This window comes from Calypte anna, chromosome Z, assembly GCF_003957555.1.
Source record: "Calypte anna isolate BGI_N300 chromosome Z, bCalAnn1_v1.p, whole genome shotgun sequence".
NCBI lineage: Eukaryota > Metazoa > Chordata > Aves > Apodiformes > Trochilidae > Calypte > Calypte anna.
The window spans coordinates 73459768-73479949 of record NC_044274.1 but is presented as its reverse complement, the minus strand read 5'-3'; the positions used below and the strand labels follow the sequence as shown (position 1 = coordinate 73479949).

The 20182-nt window shown below is 48.6% G+C and overlaps 1 protein-coding gene and 1 long non-coding RNA gene across 10 annotated transcripts in view; one reads left to right on the top strand and one right to left on the bottom strand.

Annotated features, from left to right (window-relative positions):
* The window catches only part of CAST (calpastatin), a 58426-nt gene extending 51373 nt beyond the window's left edge, over positions 1-7053 (bottom strand). For 5 of the 8 annotated variants that reach the window (XM_030467477.1, XM_030467481.1, XM_030467480.1 and 2 more), the window contains exons 1-2: positions 6853-7008; positions 1991-2056 (exon numbers count right to left, since the gene is read on the bottom strand). In XM_030467477.1, coding sequence (XP_030323337.1) covers positions 1991-2056; positions 6853-6894 — 108 coding nt within the window. In that variant the 5' untranslated portion in view covers positions 6895-7008. Of the gene's footprint in view, positions 1-1990; positions 2057-6610; positions 6689-6852 lie in introns of those variants that run through there. The other 3 variants (XM_030467484.1, XM_030467479.1, XM_030467482.1) reach the window with 3 other exon arrangements.
* Positions 7054-7063: 10 nt separating this feature from the next.
* Positions 7064-11878, top strand: LOC115599897. 2 transcript variants are annotated; one of them, XR_003988679.1, is made up of 3 exons: positions 7064-7177; positions 7736-7922; positions 10125-10955. It is a non-coding gene; the product is annotated as an uncharacterized LOC115599897 (long non-coding RNA). The 2 variants fall into 2 exon arrangements; XR_003988680.1 differs by lacking the exon at positions 7064-7177 and adding an exon at positions 11774-11878 and having other exon boundaries at positions 7586-7922; positions 10125-10720.
* Positions 11879-20182: the final 8304 nt, after the last annotated feature.

The window sequence follows — 20182 nt, the reverse complement described above, 5'->3', positions numbered from 1 at the left end:
AGAGCAGGGAAAAGTGACTGTATCTGATTCCACAACTGCAGTGTTCTTAAACAGATCATCTTCACTCTGGGAGCTCCTAACTCTTTTATTGCATATTTTATTTTATTTCACTGCATCATAATGCTAGAATTGAAAAGACTTATGGAGCCATTTAATCCGCACAGCACCTCTGCAAGTGCCTGTCTTAGCAAGCAGTTAGCAAGTGAAACTGCTGTTCCTTCCAATCTGCTTTCAGGTCTCAAAGAGGGAAAGGCTTAAGAAGCCCATTCCACACCTGAACTGTACTAACTGTGAGTTCTCCTTCATGTCTGATTAGCACTTGCAACTCAAACCTGTGTCAGCCCCTTCCTACCTTTACTTTTCAAAGCTTCTCTCCTTCTCACTCCTTAGGACTACACACCCACAAATCTGAAACAAAGAGTCATTTATTGTTATATTTAGAGAAACAATGAGCTTTTAGAATTTTCTCTTCAATAAGAATACGAGCTCTGCAAAGACCTCCATATTTCCTGGTCACTTTTACAGAATGTTACCAAAGCTTACCTGGTATGGAAGTAAAGAAACTCTGTACTCTAGACATGGTTGCCCACAGCTATCTACAGATCATGAATTTCTGCTTCAAAATTGGAAAACTACAGGAAAAACCTCCAACTCCAAAACACAAATGTAACACTGCAGATTCCTGGGAAAGCTCTACAAAGGCTTTGAGTTTCTACTCAACTGCCTAAATAAATCAGAGTGTTTTGGAGGCAGATGTGACCCATGGTGGAGCTAATGTCATCCCATGGGCCTAAAGAAAAGTGGTTTGATCTGCTGTCACTTCTGAACATTGTGAAGTCAGTGAAACAAGTACATGAGGAAACAGACACCAAGGACAAAAACTGGTAAGGACAAAAAACTTAGTAGCCTTCTATTCCTAGCTAGAAACAGATCTAAGCAAGAGGTCAGAAATAGTTACTCCACAACCCAAAGTACAGGTCTCACCTCCCACCCTAGCCACAAAATTCAGCACTTCTGTATTAAGAGCAACAACACACAGTGGAACTATTCAGCATTAAACTAAGTGGGTATAAAAGAACAATGCTATTTAAGAAGAAACTAAACTGTCTAGAGAGGAAAAGAGAACATGTTCCCAGGCTAATCAAGCCTTCCTTGGTATTTAGACAGGAAAAAAAGGTAATTACTTTAATCATCTGCTTCAGAGGATGGTAATAAAAGCATTCACTGACCTTGACTTGCAGAGGAGTTAAACACACCACAGCCCAGACAAAGTTATTTTCCAAATAGGTTCTGCTATGAACAAAGCATCAGGCACACCTATTTCTGGCTCACCAGTGTCAGTGGTTGACACGTGAAGACAACAAACAGCCAAAGGGTAAAAAGTTTCTACCAATTCTTCTCTTTTTGCACTTGCTGCCAGCCTTCTCCAGGGGAAGAGCTGCTGCTGGATTTTCAGGAAACTAACAGCCAGCACTGGCAGTCCTGAGGAGGCAGTATTTTAAGAAAATAAGTGGGGTTTTTTCTAAAATATAGCACTGACTATGTAATTGCAAGTGTGTCAGGAGGTGTTGCAGACAAGTACCATCTATATTTTAGTTTGGATGCGTATCTTTGGAAGATAAGTCAGGATGCCCATAAGGTGGAAAGCAACACAGTGCACACACCTGACAACTCCTTCTGGACAATCAAAAACCAGGGCCACCAGAGATGTGCCACAGCATCCCTGCCCTGCACAACAGGCACATCAGAGGTAATTCCCACTAAGACCAGCATGAAGTATTTGTGAGAGGATGAGCAGAGCCAAGAAGTACTTTCAGCATTGTGCTCAGCTGCAGAAGACAAAACTGTAAACTCCTGGAATGAATCAGTGATTGCCATCACTGGCTCATTATCTGAAAGCAGTAACTTTGCTATCAAACCAAGAAAAACTGTCTGCATGTAAATTCAACACCAACTTTTCCTCTTAATCTGTTGAAACACTTGAATTTACCTCTGATGCTTCTGCTTTTTCCTCTTCTGGTTTGGAAGAAGCTCCAGTTGCCTTCTTGTCACCATGCTGTGAAAGAGAAAACAGACATGTAGTTACTAAGACCTTGAATCATACCTTCTCTGTAGAGAAATTCCCAAAGATTTCAGTGTGTGGGTGATTAATTTCTCCTACCCCAACAAGAAAGACAAGAGCACATTATGAGTTTTCCATCTCACTAACAGGCAGGATTTCTAAATAACCTGCTGGATAACTTCAAGAGAAATCACAGTTGGTAAGGCATGGCTTCCAGGGCAGTGCACATAAACATGATTGTTCTAAAGCAGTATCTGGAAGATATTAAGCTTATCACTCATCCCTCATCAGCTTAGCACCCTCTGATACTTGTTTTGGAAGTGCTGCCAGTCCCACAGGCTTCACCAGACACTGAGCAGCTCTCAGAGAGACCAACACAATGTGAGCAGTCATGAGCATGTGCAACCACTCCAGCACCTGAGCCCTGATCATTAAAATGCTCATTACTCCTATGCCCCCTTACCTGACAGAAAGCTGTCACCAGGGTTTCTAGAATTCTGCTGTGATTACACAAAATAAAGTTTAATGCTGTAACAGTTCAGGTACAGGCTGAACACATTAGGAAACACAGGTCTGCCAGGTTCCCCAAACCTCCTGCATCATTCATCCCCTCCAGGATTTCAAACCTCTTGCTTTGATCTAAGCTGATGTGCAATCCCATTTGCTCCCCCTGTGCACCAGTGTACACAGAAGGAGTTTGTTCAGCATCACACTGGCATCCAGAACATGACTTACTCTCTGCATCTGTGGAAAGTACTGAATACAGCCCCCAAGAAGAAAAACTTATTGTTTAATCTTTAGGATAAAACCAAAAGGAATAAGCAAGAACTTTTACCACTAATATAAAAGTCAACTGAGAATAATTATTATCTAATATCTCAGCTACTGTAACTCCCCACATCACGCTCCCCACATGAGTGAGGATTCATGTCTGGTTTGTTTTGTTAAGTAAAGTGATGATTTCAGACACATTTATTCCCTTCTGTTTTGAGACTGAGCAGCAGGAGGCGAAATTTGCTAACTCACTAAATGAGTTCCTACAGATTTTTCTTTACATGGCTATAGGGAGAAAGTAATGATCCATGAATCACTGCACTATCTTCAACAGGAGTAATGTGTTCAAACACATCAGAAGATGGGCTGGGAGAATACTATAGCTGAACAAACACATAAAACTGGGAGTAAAAAAAACCAGCACGTCTCTAATCTGTTCTGATTATGGTGGTGCATGACAAGAATCTTAAAAATTGTTGTAGACAACTTCTAGTGATTCAAGTTTTTAAAATGAGTTGGGGCATGACTAAGACAGATGACAAGTTTTTAAATTCAGAATGCTATTCTGATGTCCCAGTTGTGTCTCTTCAGAGAGAAAACCAGCTCCACAGGTTATCTTTACAGGTGACAGACTACTTGATTCACTGTCCCATAACAGCACTTCCCAGTCCAGACACAACTACCCCAGTTACCTAGTTTTTTTACTGCCACAATATAAGCACATCCATACCAGCAAAAGCAATGTGAGTGTGCTTTTGCTGACAGAAGGGTTAAATCCAGAGCCACCATGGCTATAAGGCTCCAGAGCTCCAGTAAAACTGGTGACTGGGCTCTCCTGAACTGATACCCTTGGCTTCACAACACTCCACATCCCTGAGGGACCCCAGGGCACTGGCCAGAGAGGAGAAGGAATGGACCAGGACAAGGACCATGAATGTGTCACCCCTAAACTCAAGTTGGAGAGAGATCAAAAGAATGCCAGCTTCCCTCCAGAAGTCTCCATCAGACAGGACCTACAAGACTTTGACTCAGAGGCTAAATACTGTTTATTTTAGGAACAAAGCATGCATGGCCTGAAGGAATTTTTATCCTGTAAGATGGAGTCACACACTGTGTACACATGAAGAACTGATACTCAGATAACAAGTGCTGCCTCACCTGAGAGTCTGCCATCCAGGGGAAGTAACCCTGGAAAGCACAACTTCCTAATGCACCTTCTGAGAAGACCATGCTGGTTCCCTGAACAGCTGAAGCTTCAGGGATACGAAAAGCTTCAACAGCTTTGTATTTCCAAGCTTTGAGCCTTCTAGTAAAAAAAAAAAAAAAAAAAAGCCAAAACAACCCTGTATAAATAAAGCAAACACATCACTCTCCTTAGCAAGAGACTAGGCTCAGTTTTTCTGGGACAGCATGCATGCCTTCCTCCACTACATTCCCAAGTGGATGACAGAGTTGACTTTTCCTTTGGGCATGATCTCCTTTTCCTGCTGATGTTTCCTTACAATGGCAAAGAAACATAGAAACATAGAATATGCTGAGTTGGAAGGGACCCATCAGGATCAGCAGGTCCAACTCCTGTTCCTGTGCCATGTGCCTGAGAAAATCAGCTCCAGCTCTGTCACACGACCATGGGCATACACTTCAAGTCACATTTCTAGTTTAACCAGCTAACAACCCCTTATAGCTGTTAAGCTGGCCCAAAATATTTCCCAACTTGACTAAAAACGTAACACACAAACCCACACATAATCCCATCTTCCAGACACACACAGCAGCACCATGAGCAAGGAAGTTCCTCCTGACATCTTCACCCTGTTCTACAGTGCACAGAAATGCCCTGGCACACCTGGAGCTTCTGATCCAAAGGGGTTCATCAACTAGAAACCAAGTGGCCTGGGTGGAAAGCAAAGAGAAAAATGCTGTCAGATGAACTCTCAACCACATTCTCATGGGCCAGGCTTGCAAAAATCAGACTCAACTAAAGGTCTTGCTTCAAGAAATTCTTTCTTAACCTCAGGAGCCCCACCAGCATTAGCAAGCCCCTGGCTCAAAGCCACTGGGCAATGTCTCAGAGGACTGCAGTGATGCCATGCCTGCTAACTGGGTGAGGAGGGAAAGCTCCTTGCAAGGCTCTCAGCTGAAGTCACCCCACTTGGCACCACAGATGTTAAAGGGCACGTTATCATTTACACAGACAGGAACCTGACCTTTGTGGTTTTTTAGTTGTTAAGTGGTACTGAGATGGAGATCTGTGATGCTGCTCAGAAAAGTGAGGTGTCAGGGTAACTACCACCAAGGAGGGGATGGTGAAAACACACCCCACTCTGCTTTTAAATACACAGCCAAAACCCTGGCAGAGCAGCCACTGAGTATCTTGTGTGTCTGTCCACCAATCCCACTTCTCCTGCTGCTCTTACTCATCCTTTAGACCAAAATGTCTTCTGGACAGACACTGCCCTGTGTGATGCACAGGAGAGGGAAGGGCTCCAGCTGGTGCTGAGCTGGTTCCAGCTGTCATGATGGGAGCATGTAGAGAACTGGTTTCTGTACCTGATCACAGGCAGTCACACTCTTCTGGTGTCTTCTTACCCCAGGTTCAGTGATCCAGAGCTCCCCTCATATCATCACCTGGTGCAGCAATTCCCAAACCTTCCTCCTCCTGACTTTGTGTCAGTCCCACCACACTGCATCACTGATTCTTACCTTAGAAATGACACCTGAAAACCATCACCAAACACTGATCCAAACTTCTCAGAGAAACTTAAAGCTGCAATTAGCAATTTAGCAGGCTTCATCTGCCTGATTATATGTTTAGAAAACACATTCAAGTGATGTTTTCTCTGAAAGTTTTCTCTTACACAAGGCACCCTTCCTCTAAAACTGAAAGAACTTTTTTTTTTTTCCACTACTCCACAAAGAGCCCAACTGCTTCCTCATATGACTAATGAACCATAAAACAGACTTTTTTAAAGCAAATGCTGGTTCGTCACAGTAACGAGCATTGAGCCAAGCACAGCCAAACTGCACGGGGCCATCTGAGTGATGTGGTTTACCCAGGGAGCATCTGGCAAGACACGACCACTCCTGCCAGCTCCAACCACCCACCTGCAAGTTAGGAACATGTTTCTGGGGAAAAAACAAAAACAAAAAAACAAAAACAAAAGCAAAAAAAAAAAAAAACAAAAAACAAAACAAAAAAAGAAAAATAAGAAAAAAAGAAGGAAAAAAATAAAAATAAAAAATAAAAGAAATAAATAAAAGAAGCAAAAATAAAAAGAAAAAAGAAGGAAGAAAAGAGAAAAAAGAAAGGAATAAGAAAAAAGAAAAAAAGGCATAATGCACAGGGGGTTTTTTGTTCCCAAAGTAGAAACAATCCCATATAAATTCTGCCTTAGGACACGAAGGGCTCTGAACAGTTTCATCAGGTGTGGAGCCTGCGTTGTTCAGGTTATGAAAACAGCCGAGAACACGAAAAAAAAAAAACAAAAAACCAAACAACCCGGGATTTTCAGTGTCAAGACGGAGTTAAGCAGCAACTCCAGCCAACACCGTGCTCACCTGACCTGCCACAGACTGAGCCTTTCCAGAAGCAGCGATCTGCCCTCCACTCACCACAGATCCCTTTCCCTCTCCCTCCTGAACCCTCACACCGCAGCCAGGAGGGACACACAGCCGGGACCCCCACCCCACCTCACCCCACCGCACCCCGGGCCGCTTCCCCGGGCTCCCCTCCCCGTCCTCCCGCAGCCCGGTCCCTGCCCCTCCTGTATTTACCATGGCGTACCACCACCGAGCGAAGGCCATGGCGCTGCCCGCCCGCTGCTCCGCACCGACCGACACCCCACACAGCCCGGGCCGCGCCCCGACAGCCTCGCCCGCCCCAGGGCGGCACCGGCCCGGGACAGCCACCTCCTCCCCAGAGAGCCCCGCAGCGGGGCTGTGAGGAGCCCGGGGCAGCCCGGGAGGTGTCTGCCCAACCCCCCTGGCACACACCGCCCTTCAGCCCCACACCTTACCGCCGCGGGCAGCGGCTGCCGCCCCGTCACAGGCTCCGACATGGCGCCGGGGGCTGCCGGGCGCTGCCCCGCGGCTGCTGCGGGACGCGGGGAAGCAAAGGAGCGGCCCCGGGGTGGGTGTGGGGGGAAGCGGGGAGCGGCGGTACCGACACCACAAGCCCTCCACAGAACGGCCCGGCCCGACCCGGCCCTCCCCTTCCTGCCGGGGCCGGGCACGGGGGGGCCCCCGGGGGCCGGCAGAGGTGGCTCGGGGCCCGGCTGAGAATGAGGGCGGGAAGGCGGCGTGAGGCGGCGGCCTCCGGGAGGGAGCTGGGCCGGAGCAGGAGTGAGTTTCCTTAAGAAAACTCTGTGTTTGGGCTGTTTTTCTAAGGGGGGGTGAGGGCGGGGGGAAGGCACAGTTCATGTCTCCTCATGGATGGATGTCGGCCTCTCCGCTTCTCCCCGGGAGATGCGGTGCGTGTGGATGCCCGGCCCGAGGCGGGGAACCTGCCCTGTCATGGCTTCTGCTGCTGAGAGGTGTCAGCCCCGGGAATGGAGGTGCTCAGGGTCGGGTTGGAGGGGGCTGGGGGCACCCTGGGCTGCTGGGGGGGGGGTCCCTGACCATGAGAGCAAGGGGATGGGACTAGGGGGGCTTTAAAGTCCCTTCCAACCCAAACCAGTCTGGGATGCTGTGAATCTTCACCCAAACAATGGGGTGAATCAAGCCACTGAAATATCCTGATCTTCACCCAAAGAAGCACACCACTGGGGTGGTGTCCAGGCCTGCAGCTGCAGGCATCCATCAGCTGCTCCTATGGAACAAGCATCCCCCTTCTCAGCCCTCTGCTCTCTACAGCCTTTACTGTGAAATTAATCTAAACTAGCTAAGAATAAATTTATGCAGAAATTGCCTGGAAGGAGTGGTTTCCTAAAGCTCTGGCAAACAAGAGGAGCCTTATAAAGAGAACAGAGCCAGCTCTTTCACCCCAGTGATTCCTCTGCATGGCTGCAGCCCACCCCATCCCATCCCATCCCATCCCAGGCAGTGCTGGAGGAACCACATCCCATGGCTGGACATCTCCTTCGTGCAGGTACAGTGCTCCCATCTCACCTGCACACCTGCCTGGACAGGACAGCTTGGAATTGGTGACATCCCTCTGGTTCAGCAGCAGCCTCACCCCCAGCATGGCACAGGCTGACACCAACAAGGGTTTCATGGCATTTGTGCAGCTTGGTGGTCCCAGTGACTCCAGGAGGTTGTCATCAGACAGGGAGCAAGGAGAGGGGTGAAGCAGGCTGGAGGCTTCCCCAGGCTGGGCAAACCACTCTGGGATTTGATGAGATGTCAGGATGGATGTTAGGAAATATTTAGTCAGTGAGAGGGTTGTCAGGCATTGGAATGGCCCAGGAGAGTGGTGGAGTCCCCATCCCTGGAGGCATTTAAAAGGCATTTGGAGGTGGTCCCTAAGGACAGGGTTTGGTGGTTGGTGATGGTGTTGGTCAAAGGTTGGGCTGGATGAGCTTGGAGGTCTCTTCCAACCTAAACATCCTGGGATTCTGTGAGATGGAGCCAGGTGCCTGGAGCTGCTCTGGCACCCTCCTCCAGCCATGCTGTCACCTCGGCCTGAGCAGGCAACAGGGACAGGAACATCTTCCCACCATGTCACCCACTCGGGTTGTGACTTCTCCCATGGGTGTCTGTGGTGTTAACCTGCCTGTCAAGGGGATTTCCTGCAGTCCAGCTCATTAAATGGAAAATCTTTCAGGGTCTGGTGGTTTCACAGAAAGTGAGGGGTTGGAAGGATCCTGGAATCCAGTCCCTTGCCAGAGCAGGGTCACTCCAGCAGGTCACATAGCAGACATCCAGTGGGTTTGGGAAGTCTCCACAGGAGACTCCACAGCCTCCCTGGGCTGCCTGGGCCGGGGCTGCCTCACCCTCAGGGGGAAGAGGTTTTTCCTTGTATTTATGTGGAACCTCCTGTGCTCCAGCTTGTACCCATCACCCTCTGTCCTGTCCCTGCACATCACTGTGAGGGGCAGTTTTTAAGAGTAAATCCTCAGTATCCTCTTCCACAGAAATCTTTACATGAACCAGATGACCAGGAATTACTGGAGAGATTAGGGTTTTCTTACTGGAGTAATGACTAAGGCATTTGAGAGGCAGAGAGTTCCCAAGTCAGTCTGATGCTTACTCCATTTAACCAGAGAAAAAAGAAGTTTTTCTGGGGGCTTTCGGTAGCATACAGGTTGTTTAATTCCGAAGTTGCATTGTGTTTTCTGCTGTATTTTCTCCTCATTCCTTCACAGCACCACTGAACAAACCCACTAAAGCCTGATGGGAGTTTCTGTGGTGCTGGCAGTGGAGTTGTGCAGGGGGCTGGTTGGGAAGAGAGGCAGGAGGCAATGGAGCCATGGTTGGAGCATCAGGAGGTGGCTGCTTTGCTGGGATTATCTGCAATGTAAACAAGTTATTTGGAAACACTTTTGTGTCCTTTTAATAGTCATTTAGGGATACTTCTAGTAGGTACATTTACTTTTAATTCAAGATATTTGGAACCTAACCTCCCAATCTAGAAACACAGACTCATTTTCCCCTACCATACTCCATCTTCAAAGGGCACCAGTTGACGTCAGATGCCTCTGAATAAAATGGTGCTCAAAATTCTGGCAGGATCAGATGAAATTTTTGCCAAGCATACATATTTTATTAGTATAACTTGCATAACAGTGCTACTGCAAGCTTATGAGCTCATGAGTCATTCACCAAATTTACAAAAGAAAGTTTTAAATCTCTGGTATAATTAGATTTTTATCTAGGATAGTTTTTAAAAAATCTAGGAGTTAATATAAAGGCAGTTAAACAAGGTCTTGCTTTAATCTCTTCCCTGCTCTTCCTCTGGTTTAGTACAAAACTTTTTACAAGTTTTGTCTCTCTTCCCCTCAAAAACAAAACCATCAGGATTTACTTTTTTTTTAGTGCCATGCATGCAGTCCCACCCACTCCAGCAGTAACAGGCAAACGCATTTCCTTTCTTCTGGTTTTTTTCTTGTTGTTGTTGTTAGAAGTGGAAGTAGGAATTTTCAGCTATGGAGATCCTCTTTGTTGGTGAGAAGAAATAGTTTGATAATCTCCTTGCTCTGCAAAGTAATAATGCATATCCTCACTACTGAAATGTTTGTTTCTGTACAGATCAATACCCGTATTTATGTACATGTTATCAACATGCTCTCTTTGATCTACCCTAAGTAAAATATTGTGTCTTATACAAACGTTATGTCCTCTGCTTGGTTAGGGTGGTTTGAAGATTTCTTGTTGGACTGCATCCCACTGCTGATGGAAATTTCCTTTTCCACAGACAGAAATCCCAAGCTTTGACACCAACCAACAGAAAATTAGAGGTTTTTTCCTTGGGTTTTGTTATTATGCAGATCCCTAAATACTGACCTGGGCTTTCATTAAAATCAAAGCAAAACAAAAACCAAAACTTTGATCTTAACTTCAAACACTGGAGCTGCATTTGGGTGATACACATGGAAGCTTTTATTTATCCAGATGTTCTCTTTCGTTACACTGAAACCGAGCAAAAACCACCCGGTGGAAACTCAGGTTTTTATCAAGTGGCAGTGGATAGATCTCTGCAGTGAGGTGCAGGGGGAAGTGCAGCAGGAGGAGCCAGGCGTCACCCCAGGGAATGTGAAGCATCGCAGATATGTAGGAGTGGCCATGCCCTCGGATCCCTTCTGGCTGATGATTTTCTCTGGAAACAGCCCGTCCCAGAGGAAGCCTGTTCTCTGCAGCCTGCTCTGGCTTACCAAGCTGGAGCAAAACGTGTGACCTGCTGCAGCACATTCTCAAAATGTAGGTTTGGTTTCCAAGTACCAAGTGCAGGTAAGGAAAACTTGGAAGGGATCTGTGCAAGGTGGGACCAAAAAAACCCCAAAAGATACATGTCTTTAGCCTTTATACGTTAGCAGCTCTCAACATCAGTAGAAAATCATCCTAATAAAGCAAGCACAATTTACATTTTCACCATGATTTTTTTCCTATGTGTTCATCAAAGTGCTTTTGTGTAAGTGCTGTATCTTTCAAATCATAGAAGCCATGGAAGAAATTAAAATTTTCCTGTACTTGTTAGACATTTTCTCACTTAATCTCCATTTGGCACAGAAACAATAATTTCCTTGAGAGTAATGGCATTCCCTGGGGTGCAGCACAGCATTTATCCCTGATCATCAAGGTGCTCAGTGGTCCCTGCAGGGCAACACTCACCTTCAGAAGAAATTAATCCTGGGATCTTTGGTGTTAATAGAGACCATGCAGAGGGAAGGTCATGAAATACAGCTGTGGTTTTGTAAAGTGCATCCTGTAAAATGAGCTAAGTTTGCCTTGGTTTGTGAAGATGCAGTAAATCATTTCTGTGGGGGATTTTTGATGAGTCATCCCAGAGTGATGAAGAAAAGGTTTTAGATGGCACCATGGCTCTGCTTTTGTTTTGTTTTATGTTGTTTTTTTTTCTCATGCACAGATTATGGCTGAAGGAGCCCAGTGCAGATCAAAGCATGAGCCTAAAGCAAAATAAAAGCAACAGTTGACTATCTTATAGATACATACATACAAACATACACACCTGTATATCTGTCCTGCAACCATTTAGTGCAAATACATGATGCAATGCACTGTGTCACAGCAGTATTCTCATGATTCCCAAGTAAAACACTAATGACTGCAGATTAAAGAATAATAATTTAAAGAAAAACAGCCCCAAAAGATGAAATTAATTCACACATTTTGATAATACCCTAAAAGATGTTTATTTCTGTGGCTGCTCCTTGGGGCTCTCTAGGACTGTGCTGCTAGGCGAGCACTGGACACTATTGGTTCTTAGGCAGCATTAAAAAATCTATTGCTAACACTGCTAAAAATCTTTTTTCTTCCCTCCAGTTTTAAAAACTTCTTCCTCCATGCTGTGTTGGCTGGGCAGTAATGATGCTTCTCACATACTTGCAGCAGCAGCCTATGAAACAAGACATCAGTAACTGCAAGACTACTTCCACAGTGCTTCCCCTCTGCACTCAGGACAGGTTATGCAAAAATAAATCTGGCAAACCAATTTCTTTTGAGAGAGAAGGAAATGACAGTGCTGAGCTCTGGCAGCTCCCCTGAGCTGTGACACATCCATCACTCCTGCAGGGATGCACAAGCCCAGGTTTGGGATTTCACTGGAGTTTCTGAAGGAGCTCTGCTGCTGGTAAACTGAGGCCCAGGAGGGCTGAGGGGTGTTGGGGTGACACTGGGCACCTGTAACAGGTAAAGGCATTGAGTTTTGTTTATGAAAAGTCCTTTCAAGTCACACCACATTTGAGAGGGGATTCTCCCCTTTTATTCTGCTCTGCTGAGCCCCCCCCTGCAGTGCTGGGTCCAGGTCTGGAGTCCCCAGCATCAGAAGGACACAGAGCTCCTGGAACACATCCAGAGCAGAGCCACTGAAATGCTCAGAGGGCTGAGCAGCTCCCTGGGAAGCCAGGCTGAGGGATTGGGGTTGTTCAGCCTGGAGAAGAGGAGGCTCCCAGGGGAGCTCAGAGCAACCTTCCAATATCTGAAGGGGCTCCAAGAAAGCTGGGGGAGGGCTTTGGACACGGGGGGGTAGGGAGAGGAGAAGGGAAATGGGTTAAAATGGGAGAGGGGAGATTGGGGTTGGACATGAGGAAGAAATTCTTTGCCCAGGGTGCCCCCAGAAGCTGTGGCTGCCCCATCCCTGGCAGTGCTGAAGGTTGGATGGGGCTTGGAGCACCCTGGGCTGGGGAGGGGTCCCTGCATTGTCCCCTTGGGACTGGATGAGCTTTAAGGTCCCCTCCAACCCAAACCCTTCCATGATTCCTTGCTGATTAAGTGGAGGAGCATTAATTAGGGTTGCCTCATCCCTGGAAGCTTTCATGGACACCTTGGATGGGGCTTGGAGCACCCTGGGCTGGGGAGGGGTCCCTGAGCATGGCAGGAGGGGTTGGGGCTGCATATTTTTTCAGGTTCCTTCCAACCCAAACCATTCTATGATTCTATGGTTCTATTCTGTGAGTTCTCTAATGATTATTGAGCACAGAAACTTCCTTAGTAAGGAAGACAAATCAGAGTGTAGCTTGTCCTGTGCAGTGTGATGCCCAGGAGAGATCTAGCTGTGGTTTCCCCCCTGCCCACACTCCTGTGCAGTGCCAGAACTATGTCTGAGGATGTATTTGTGTGCAGACACATCTTAAATGTACACAGGGTGCAAACAATTCATTGCTGACGCAGCAGAGTTAGGAGGAAAGTCAAGAAACCTTGTCCAATGCTTCTGTGATGACCAAATGTTCCTGGAAGCAGGGGTAGGGGAGGAGAGTGCTGCTCCTCCTGAGCAGAGGGTGGTGAACAGGCTTGGGCAGGGCTGGTGGGTGCTGTGCTCTTGGCAGCCTGTTAGTGTCTGGTTCATCCTGTCCTTTTGTTGGTTGACTGGTGCCTCACCTGAAAATGGGACTGGAATGTTAAAAGCTGCATTAATATTAATAACCACATCTTCAGAAAATAGCTCTGCTTGCATCATGACATTCCAGAACCCATAACAGCCACAGACTGCCTTGCCAGCACCTCCCTGCTCTGATGTTTCTCCAAGATGGTTCAAGCTCTGCATCGCTGGTGACTCTGTGCTCTCTACAGAGCCTCCCTGCTCTCTTCCGAAATTAATACAATAATTTGTGCCTTTTAAGAAACACAGCTTGCACTAAAACAGAAAAAAACCAAAACAAAACAAAGCACCAAGAAACAAAACCCCCAAACAAGCACAAAAAAAACCCCAACCCAAACCTGACTTCTCCCAACCCCCCCCCCAAAAAAACCCCACCAAAAAACAAAACCAGAAAACAACCCAAACAAACCAGAAGGGGAGTCAAAGGAGGCACAGGCTGGTACTGAAATGTTTTATGGAAGATTGCAACACTGCTCTGCAGAAAATTCTTTCCTGTCTCAGAAATGTGAGAAAATGAGAGACTGGGATTGCTCAGCAGGGAAACTTCAGTAACGTGGAAAATGCACTGCAGATATAAACTGCTTTTTTGTTTGGTTGTTTTTTTCATAATTAAAAAGGTAAGCAAATTAAACCAAGACAGAGCAGAAACAGGTATAAATGAGTCCCTGGGGACAGAACCAGTACAGCTTGGCCTCATAGAACCATGGAGTGCCAGGGGTGGGAAGGGAGCTCTGGAGATGATGGATTCCACCCCCCCTGTCCCAGCAGGATCCCCCAGGGCAGTCCCACAGAACACATCCAGGAGGGTTGGAAAGGCTCCAGAGAAGGAGACTCCAGAACCTCCATGGGCAGCCTGGGCCAGGGCTCCCTCAGCCTCACAGCCAAGGAGTTCCTCCTCATCTTGAGGTGGAATTTCCAATGGCTTCAGCCCCTGATCCCTTGTCCTGTTCCTGGGCACCCCTGAACAGAGATTGTCCCCTTCCTCTTGCCCCCCAGCCCTCAGCTATTGATGGACATTCAGCAGATCCCCTCTCAGCCTTCTCTTCTCCAGCCCCAACACCCCCAGGGCTCTCACTCTTTCTTCCCAGCAGAGATGCTCAAGGCCCTTCTTCACCCTCCCAGCTCTCCATGGGACTCTCTCCAGTAGATCCCAGTCTCTCCTGAACTTGGGAACCCCAACTGGATCCAGGATTCCAGGGGTGGTCTCCCCAGGGCAGAGCAGAGGGGGAGCAGAACCTCCCTGGATCTTTTCCTGATGCCCCCCAGGATCCCATTGTCCCTCTGGGCCACGAGGACACGCTGCTGTCCCATGGAGAATTTACTGTCCATTAAGAATCCAAGGTTTTTCTCCATCCACTAAATATCAAGCATGGCTTGACATTGAGTACAAAGCCAGGATACACCACCTGCATTTTGTGGAATCACAGAATGGTTTGGGTTGGAAAGGACATTAAAGACCATCCTGTTCCAACCCCCTGCCATGGTCAGGGACCCCTCCCACAGCCCAGGGTGATCCTGGGAGAGAGGGATCATCATAGAAAGGTTTGGGTTGGAAGTGACCTTAAATATTGTCCAGTTCCATCCAAGCCCCATCCAACCTTCAGCACTGCCAGGGATGGGGCAGCCACAGCTTCTGGGGCAACCTGGGGCTCAGCACCCTCACCCAGGATTTCTTCCTAATAAGAGAGGCATCTCCCCTGATGCCTCTGTGGTGAATCACCTCCTGAGATGACAGATATGTTCTGTTCTGCACAAATCTGTCCTGCCCTGCTCTCCTGAGGACCCAGGACAGCTTCAAGGTGGAGTAGGAGCCCAAAGAACTAATGTGTGATTATTAAACATGTCAGAAGTCATGGCCTAGAGTGAGGGAATCAACCCTGACTGGCGAGGTTCTCCAGCCAAATCAGAATCACAGAATCCCAGAATCATTTGAGTTGGAAAGCACCTCTGAGATCATCAAGTCCAACCCTTAATCCACTACCAGGGTGGTTCCCAGCCCATACCTCCAGACACGGAGAATCCACCCCCTCCCTGGGCAGCCCATTCCAATGTCTGATCACCCTCTCCAGAAAGAAATTCTTTCTCATCTCCAACCTAAACCTCCCCTGGCAGAGCTTTAGCTCAGGTTGGATATTAGGAAAAAATTCTTAAGCCCATGCCCTCTTGTCCTACTGATATCTGCCTGGGAGCAGAGCCCGACCCCCCCCTGGCTCCAACCTCCTTTCAGGGAGTTGGAGAGAGTGATGAGGTCTCCCCTGAGCCTCTTCTTCTCCAGCCTCAACACCTCCAAACATCTGCCAGCAGCTTGCTGATGTTGGTGGTGAAGCTGGTGTTAGTGGTGATGCTGGTGGTGATGGTGGTGGTGGTGGTGTTGTTGGTGATGCTGCTGGTGGTGGTGATGGTGTTGGTGAGCAGTGTGTGAAGTGCCATGGGGGCTGCAGGGGTGGGTGATGCCAGCTCAGACATTTCCTCCACATCCCCTGCTGCCAGAGGATCTGGTTTGCAGCTGGATGCTGCTCCTGCCAAAGGGAGAGAATCCCCTCTCCCCAGGGAACCAGGACACCCCTTGGGGAAATAAGTACACCTGGAGATACCAGAGGGTCTCCCAGAGCATGGAAGGGCTTGTAGAAATCATGGTGCTGATCCAAGAAGGAGAGGAGTGTTGATCTTGGCTCATCCCAGCCTTGCTGATTTCCCAGAGCATGGCCAGAGCTGATGTTCTCCCCTCTGCCTGCACCCTGCCTGCTGGCTGCTCCCATGTTTGCAGAGCAGAGCTCTTGGAGATGCTCCAAGCATGACTCACACTCAGAATACACAAACTATTCAGTGCAGGGTTCCTCAGCCCAAAACCCTTCCTTCCTGTGCCCTGCTGAGGAGCTGGGTCCCTCTGTTGATGTGACTCTGTTTCTGCTTCTTGTTTTTCTTGTTCTTCTGCCCAGGATTCTTGCTCTGGAAGGTCTGCAAGAGCCGTTCTGGGTTGGCTCTGAGTTTCTGAGGGTGCAGCAAGAAGGTGTTTGGGGGAAGTCAGATGGTGCTGGGGAGGGGTGATGCCTGTGAACCACCATCAGCTTCATCACACACACAGGGATCCCCACCCAGCTACCACATTTGGTACCCTTGGCTTTCACAGTTGTAGCTGTCCCTGAAGACTCCCAAAGACTTTTCCAAATAAACCTCACCGTGGTGCTTCCCACCTGCTAGATGCTCAGAAATGTCCCACCAGCAGTGCAGGTTCTGTCGGGGACACACACCAGCCATGCAAACCTCTCCTCAGCCATGAAGTGAGTACCTGGTTCCATCCCCTCCCACTTAGAGTCAAAACAGCAGCAGCTGAGCTTCACAAATTAATTTAATTAAATGGTATTATTCAGTATTTTTGTTTGGGTGACACCCAGGAGTACCTCCATGTACTGAGAAAGATTCAGAGATGTGGCAGAAAGAGAGACTCTGAGGACTTCCATCTCTGAGCCCTTTCTTGTTGCTCACAGCTGCTCTGGACATCAGTTGCAAGGGATCCCAAGGTGTCCCCAGCTCATCTCTCCTCCTCCTGAGTTATCCAGGGGACAGCAAGAAGGAAAATTCTCCTATCCCTCTGCTCTGCCCTGGTGAGACCTCACCCTGAGTCCTGCATCCAGTCCTGGGCTCCCCTGCTCAGCAGGGACAGGGATAGACTGGGAAGAGTCCAACAGAGGCTATGAGGATGATGAAAGGACTGGAACACCTTATCTGGTGAAGAAAGGCTGAGAGAGCTGGGGCTGTTTGGTCTGGAGAGGAGAAGCTGAGAGGGGCTGTGATGAACGTGTATAAATAGCTGAGGGATGGGAACCAAGGGAGGGACAACCTCTGCTCACTTGTGCCTGTAACAGGACACACGGGGCAATGGGTTCAGGATAAAGCCTGGGAAGTTCCATCCCAACGTGAGGAAGAATTTCTTTCCTGTGAGGGTTACAGAGCCCTGGCCCAGGCTGCCCAGGGAGGTTCTGGAGTCTCCTTCTCTGAAGCCTTTCCAGACCCATCTGGATGCAGTTCTGAGTGACCCGATCCAGTGCTGGTCCTGCTCTGGCAGAGGGTTGGATTCCATGGTCTTCCAGTTCCTGACATTCTGTGATTCTGTGATTTTTGCTGCCTCTCCTCTGGGGAACTCCCCTGTCCTCCTGAGGCCATGACTCATTTCCTGATGAGGCTCATCCCATCCTCTCTGCTGCAGGACCTCAGGGCTTACCCTCTGCAGCAGACAAACGTGTTGAAGAAAAAAACAACAAACAAACAAACAAACAAAAAAAACCACACAAAGTGAAACTGTCGTGTTGTCAGAAATCTTGACTTTGTTCCCCAAAAAGTGCTCCTGGTCTGCAGGCACCTCGAAGAGGCTTCGTGTGCAGGCTGATAGGTATGGAAAGGTGGGGGAGAAATTCAGGTGCTGGTACATAGGCAGAGAGCAACATTTGGGGTTCCTGTTGTGATAACAGCAGAGGTGATGGGTCAAAAAAACCCTGAGGAAGCAAAGTAGCCTCGAGGTTCAGCACTAAAAGCATGGAATAAATTCACATCTTACAGTCATGAATTCCAGACTGGTTCAGGTTGGAAGAGAACTTAAAGCCCCCCAAACCCCCCTGCCATGCTCAGGGACCCCTCCCCCAGCCCAGGGTGCTCCAAGCCCCCTCCAAGTTGTCCATGAAAGCTTCCAGGGATGAGGCAACCATAATTAATGCTCCTTGACTTAATCAGCAAGGAATCATGGAAGGGTTTGGGTTGGAGGGGACCTTAAAGCTCATCCAGTCCCAAGGGGACAATGCAGGGACCCCTCCCCAGCCCAGGGTGCTCCAAGCCCCATCCAACCTTCAGCACTGCCAGGGATGGGGCAGCCACAGCTTCTGGGGGCACCCTGGGGCTCAGCACCCTCACCCCAAAGGATTTCTCCTCTCCATCTCCCTTTTCCAGCTCCAAACCCTTCCCCCTCGCAGGGTTCCATCCCTCCAGGCCCTTGTCCCAAGTCCCTCCCCAGCTCAATCAACATTTTGCTTTTCAAAAGATTGCTTTTCAAAGCATGTGATCCTTTCTTTGCCTCAGAAACCAGCCCTGTCTGAGGCTGAAAAGAAGATAATTTTAGTTGTCTTTCTGACTTTTAGATTAACCTCATCACCTGTCACACAGGTGTATAGATTGTGTTATGATTTTTATAGTTTTTAGGACAGAAGGCAAAGAAAACTGAATGGTAGGAACCATGTAAATTATGGAATCTGCATGTGGTATAACTAAACTGTGGGATGTGGCTGCCTACCACTTTCGGGGGAAACAAGGATTTTTAGGTTGGATTTCTTTTTTAGTCCTTCACTTCTTTAAATATCTCACTGGTGCTGTGCCAGTGATTTTTTTGTGGTTCTCTGAAAAGTTCTTGGAGCTTCCCACGTGCAGAGGGATGCACCCGTGGATACTGCAGCTGGAATGGAAGGAGTGCTGAGGTGCTGGGCCTGAGGCAGGACATGGCAACAACAAAAAGATGCAGAAATGGGCACCAGGCTGCAAAGTCAGGACTCAGGGGGACTGCAGACAGCACTGCAGAGTCACTGAATGGTTCCAGTTGGAAAAGTCTTCAAGATCATTGAATCCAGCCATGACCTGAGTCCAACAACCCAGTGCTTAAACCAGGGATGATGGGGACTCCAGCCCTGCCCTGGGCAGCCTGGGCCAGGCCCTGACAACCCTTTCCAGGCAGAAATTCTTCCCCAGCTCCAACCTAAACCTCCCCTGGCACCACTTGAGTTGTGCCAAAAGTTCCTCTTGTCCCATCCCTTGTTCCTTGGGAGCAGAGCCCGACCCCCCCTGGCTCCAACCTCCTCTCAGGGGGTTGCAGAGAGCCACAAGGTCTCCCCTCAGCCTCCTTTTCTTGGGAAAAGTTTACTGGGAAAGTTGAAACAAATGTTCAGTGGAACTTCTTAATAATTCAAAGATCACAGTGAAGCCATGAGTAACAGTCCTCTGCTCCAGGATCAACACCCACAGGGTCCTCAGATGCTCCTCACAACTTCTCCAGAACCTTCTCCATCTTCTCCAGACCTTCTCCTTACTCTCCATCCCTTCTCCTTGCTCTCCAGCCCCTTCCCCAGCTCCATTCCCTTCTCTGCACACTCTCCACCCCCTCAATGTCCTTCTGCTCCTGAGGACCCCAGAACTGACCCCAGGATTGGGGGTGCAGCCTCCCCAGTGCCCAGCACATGGGGACCATCCCTGCCCTGCTCCTGCTGCCCACCCCAGTGCTGGTCCCAGCCAGGATGCTGGTGGCCACCTTGGCCACCTGGGCACCCCTGGCTCATGTTCAGCCCCAGCTCCTTTTCCCCCAGGCACTTTCCATCTGCTCTGCCCCAAGGCTGGAGCATTGTCTGGGCTTGGGGTGACCCCAGGGCAGGACCTGCCACTTGTCCTGCTGCAGCCTCTCAAAAGTGGCATCAACCCCATGGATCCATCCTGTCCTGTGGAGCCTCATCCCATGGATCCATCCTGTCCTCTGGAGCCTCATCCCATGGATCCATCCTGTCCTGTGGAACCTCATCCCATGGATCCATCCTGTCCTGTGGAGCCTCATCCCATGGATCCATCCTGTCCAGACCTTCTGTGGAGCCTCATCCCATGGATCCATCCTGTCCTGTGGAGCCTCATCCCATGGATCCATCCTGTCCTGTGGAGCCTCATCCCATGGATCCATCCTGTCCAGACCTCAGTGGAGCCTCATCCCATGGATCCATCCTGTCCAGACCTTTGTGGAGTGTCATGCCATGGATCCATCCTGTCCAGATCCTTCTACAGACCCTTCTTAACCTCAGGCAGATCAACACTCCTACCAATTTGGTGTCATC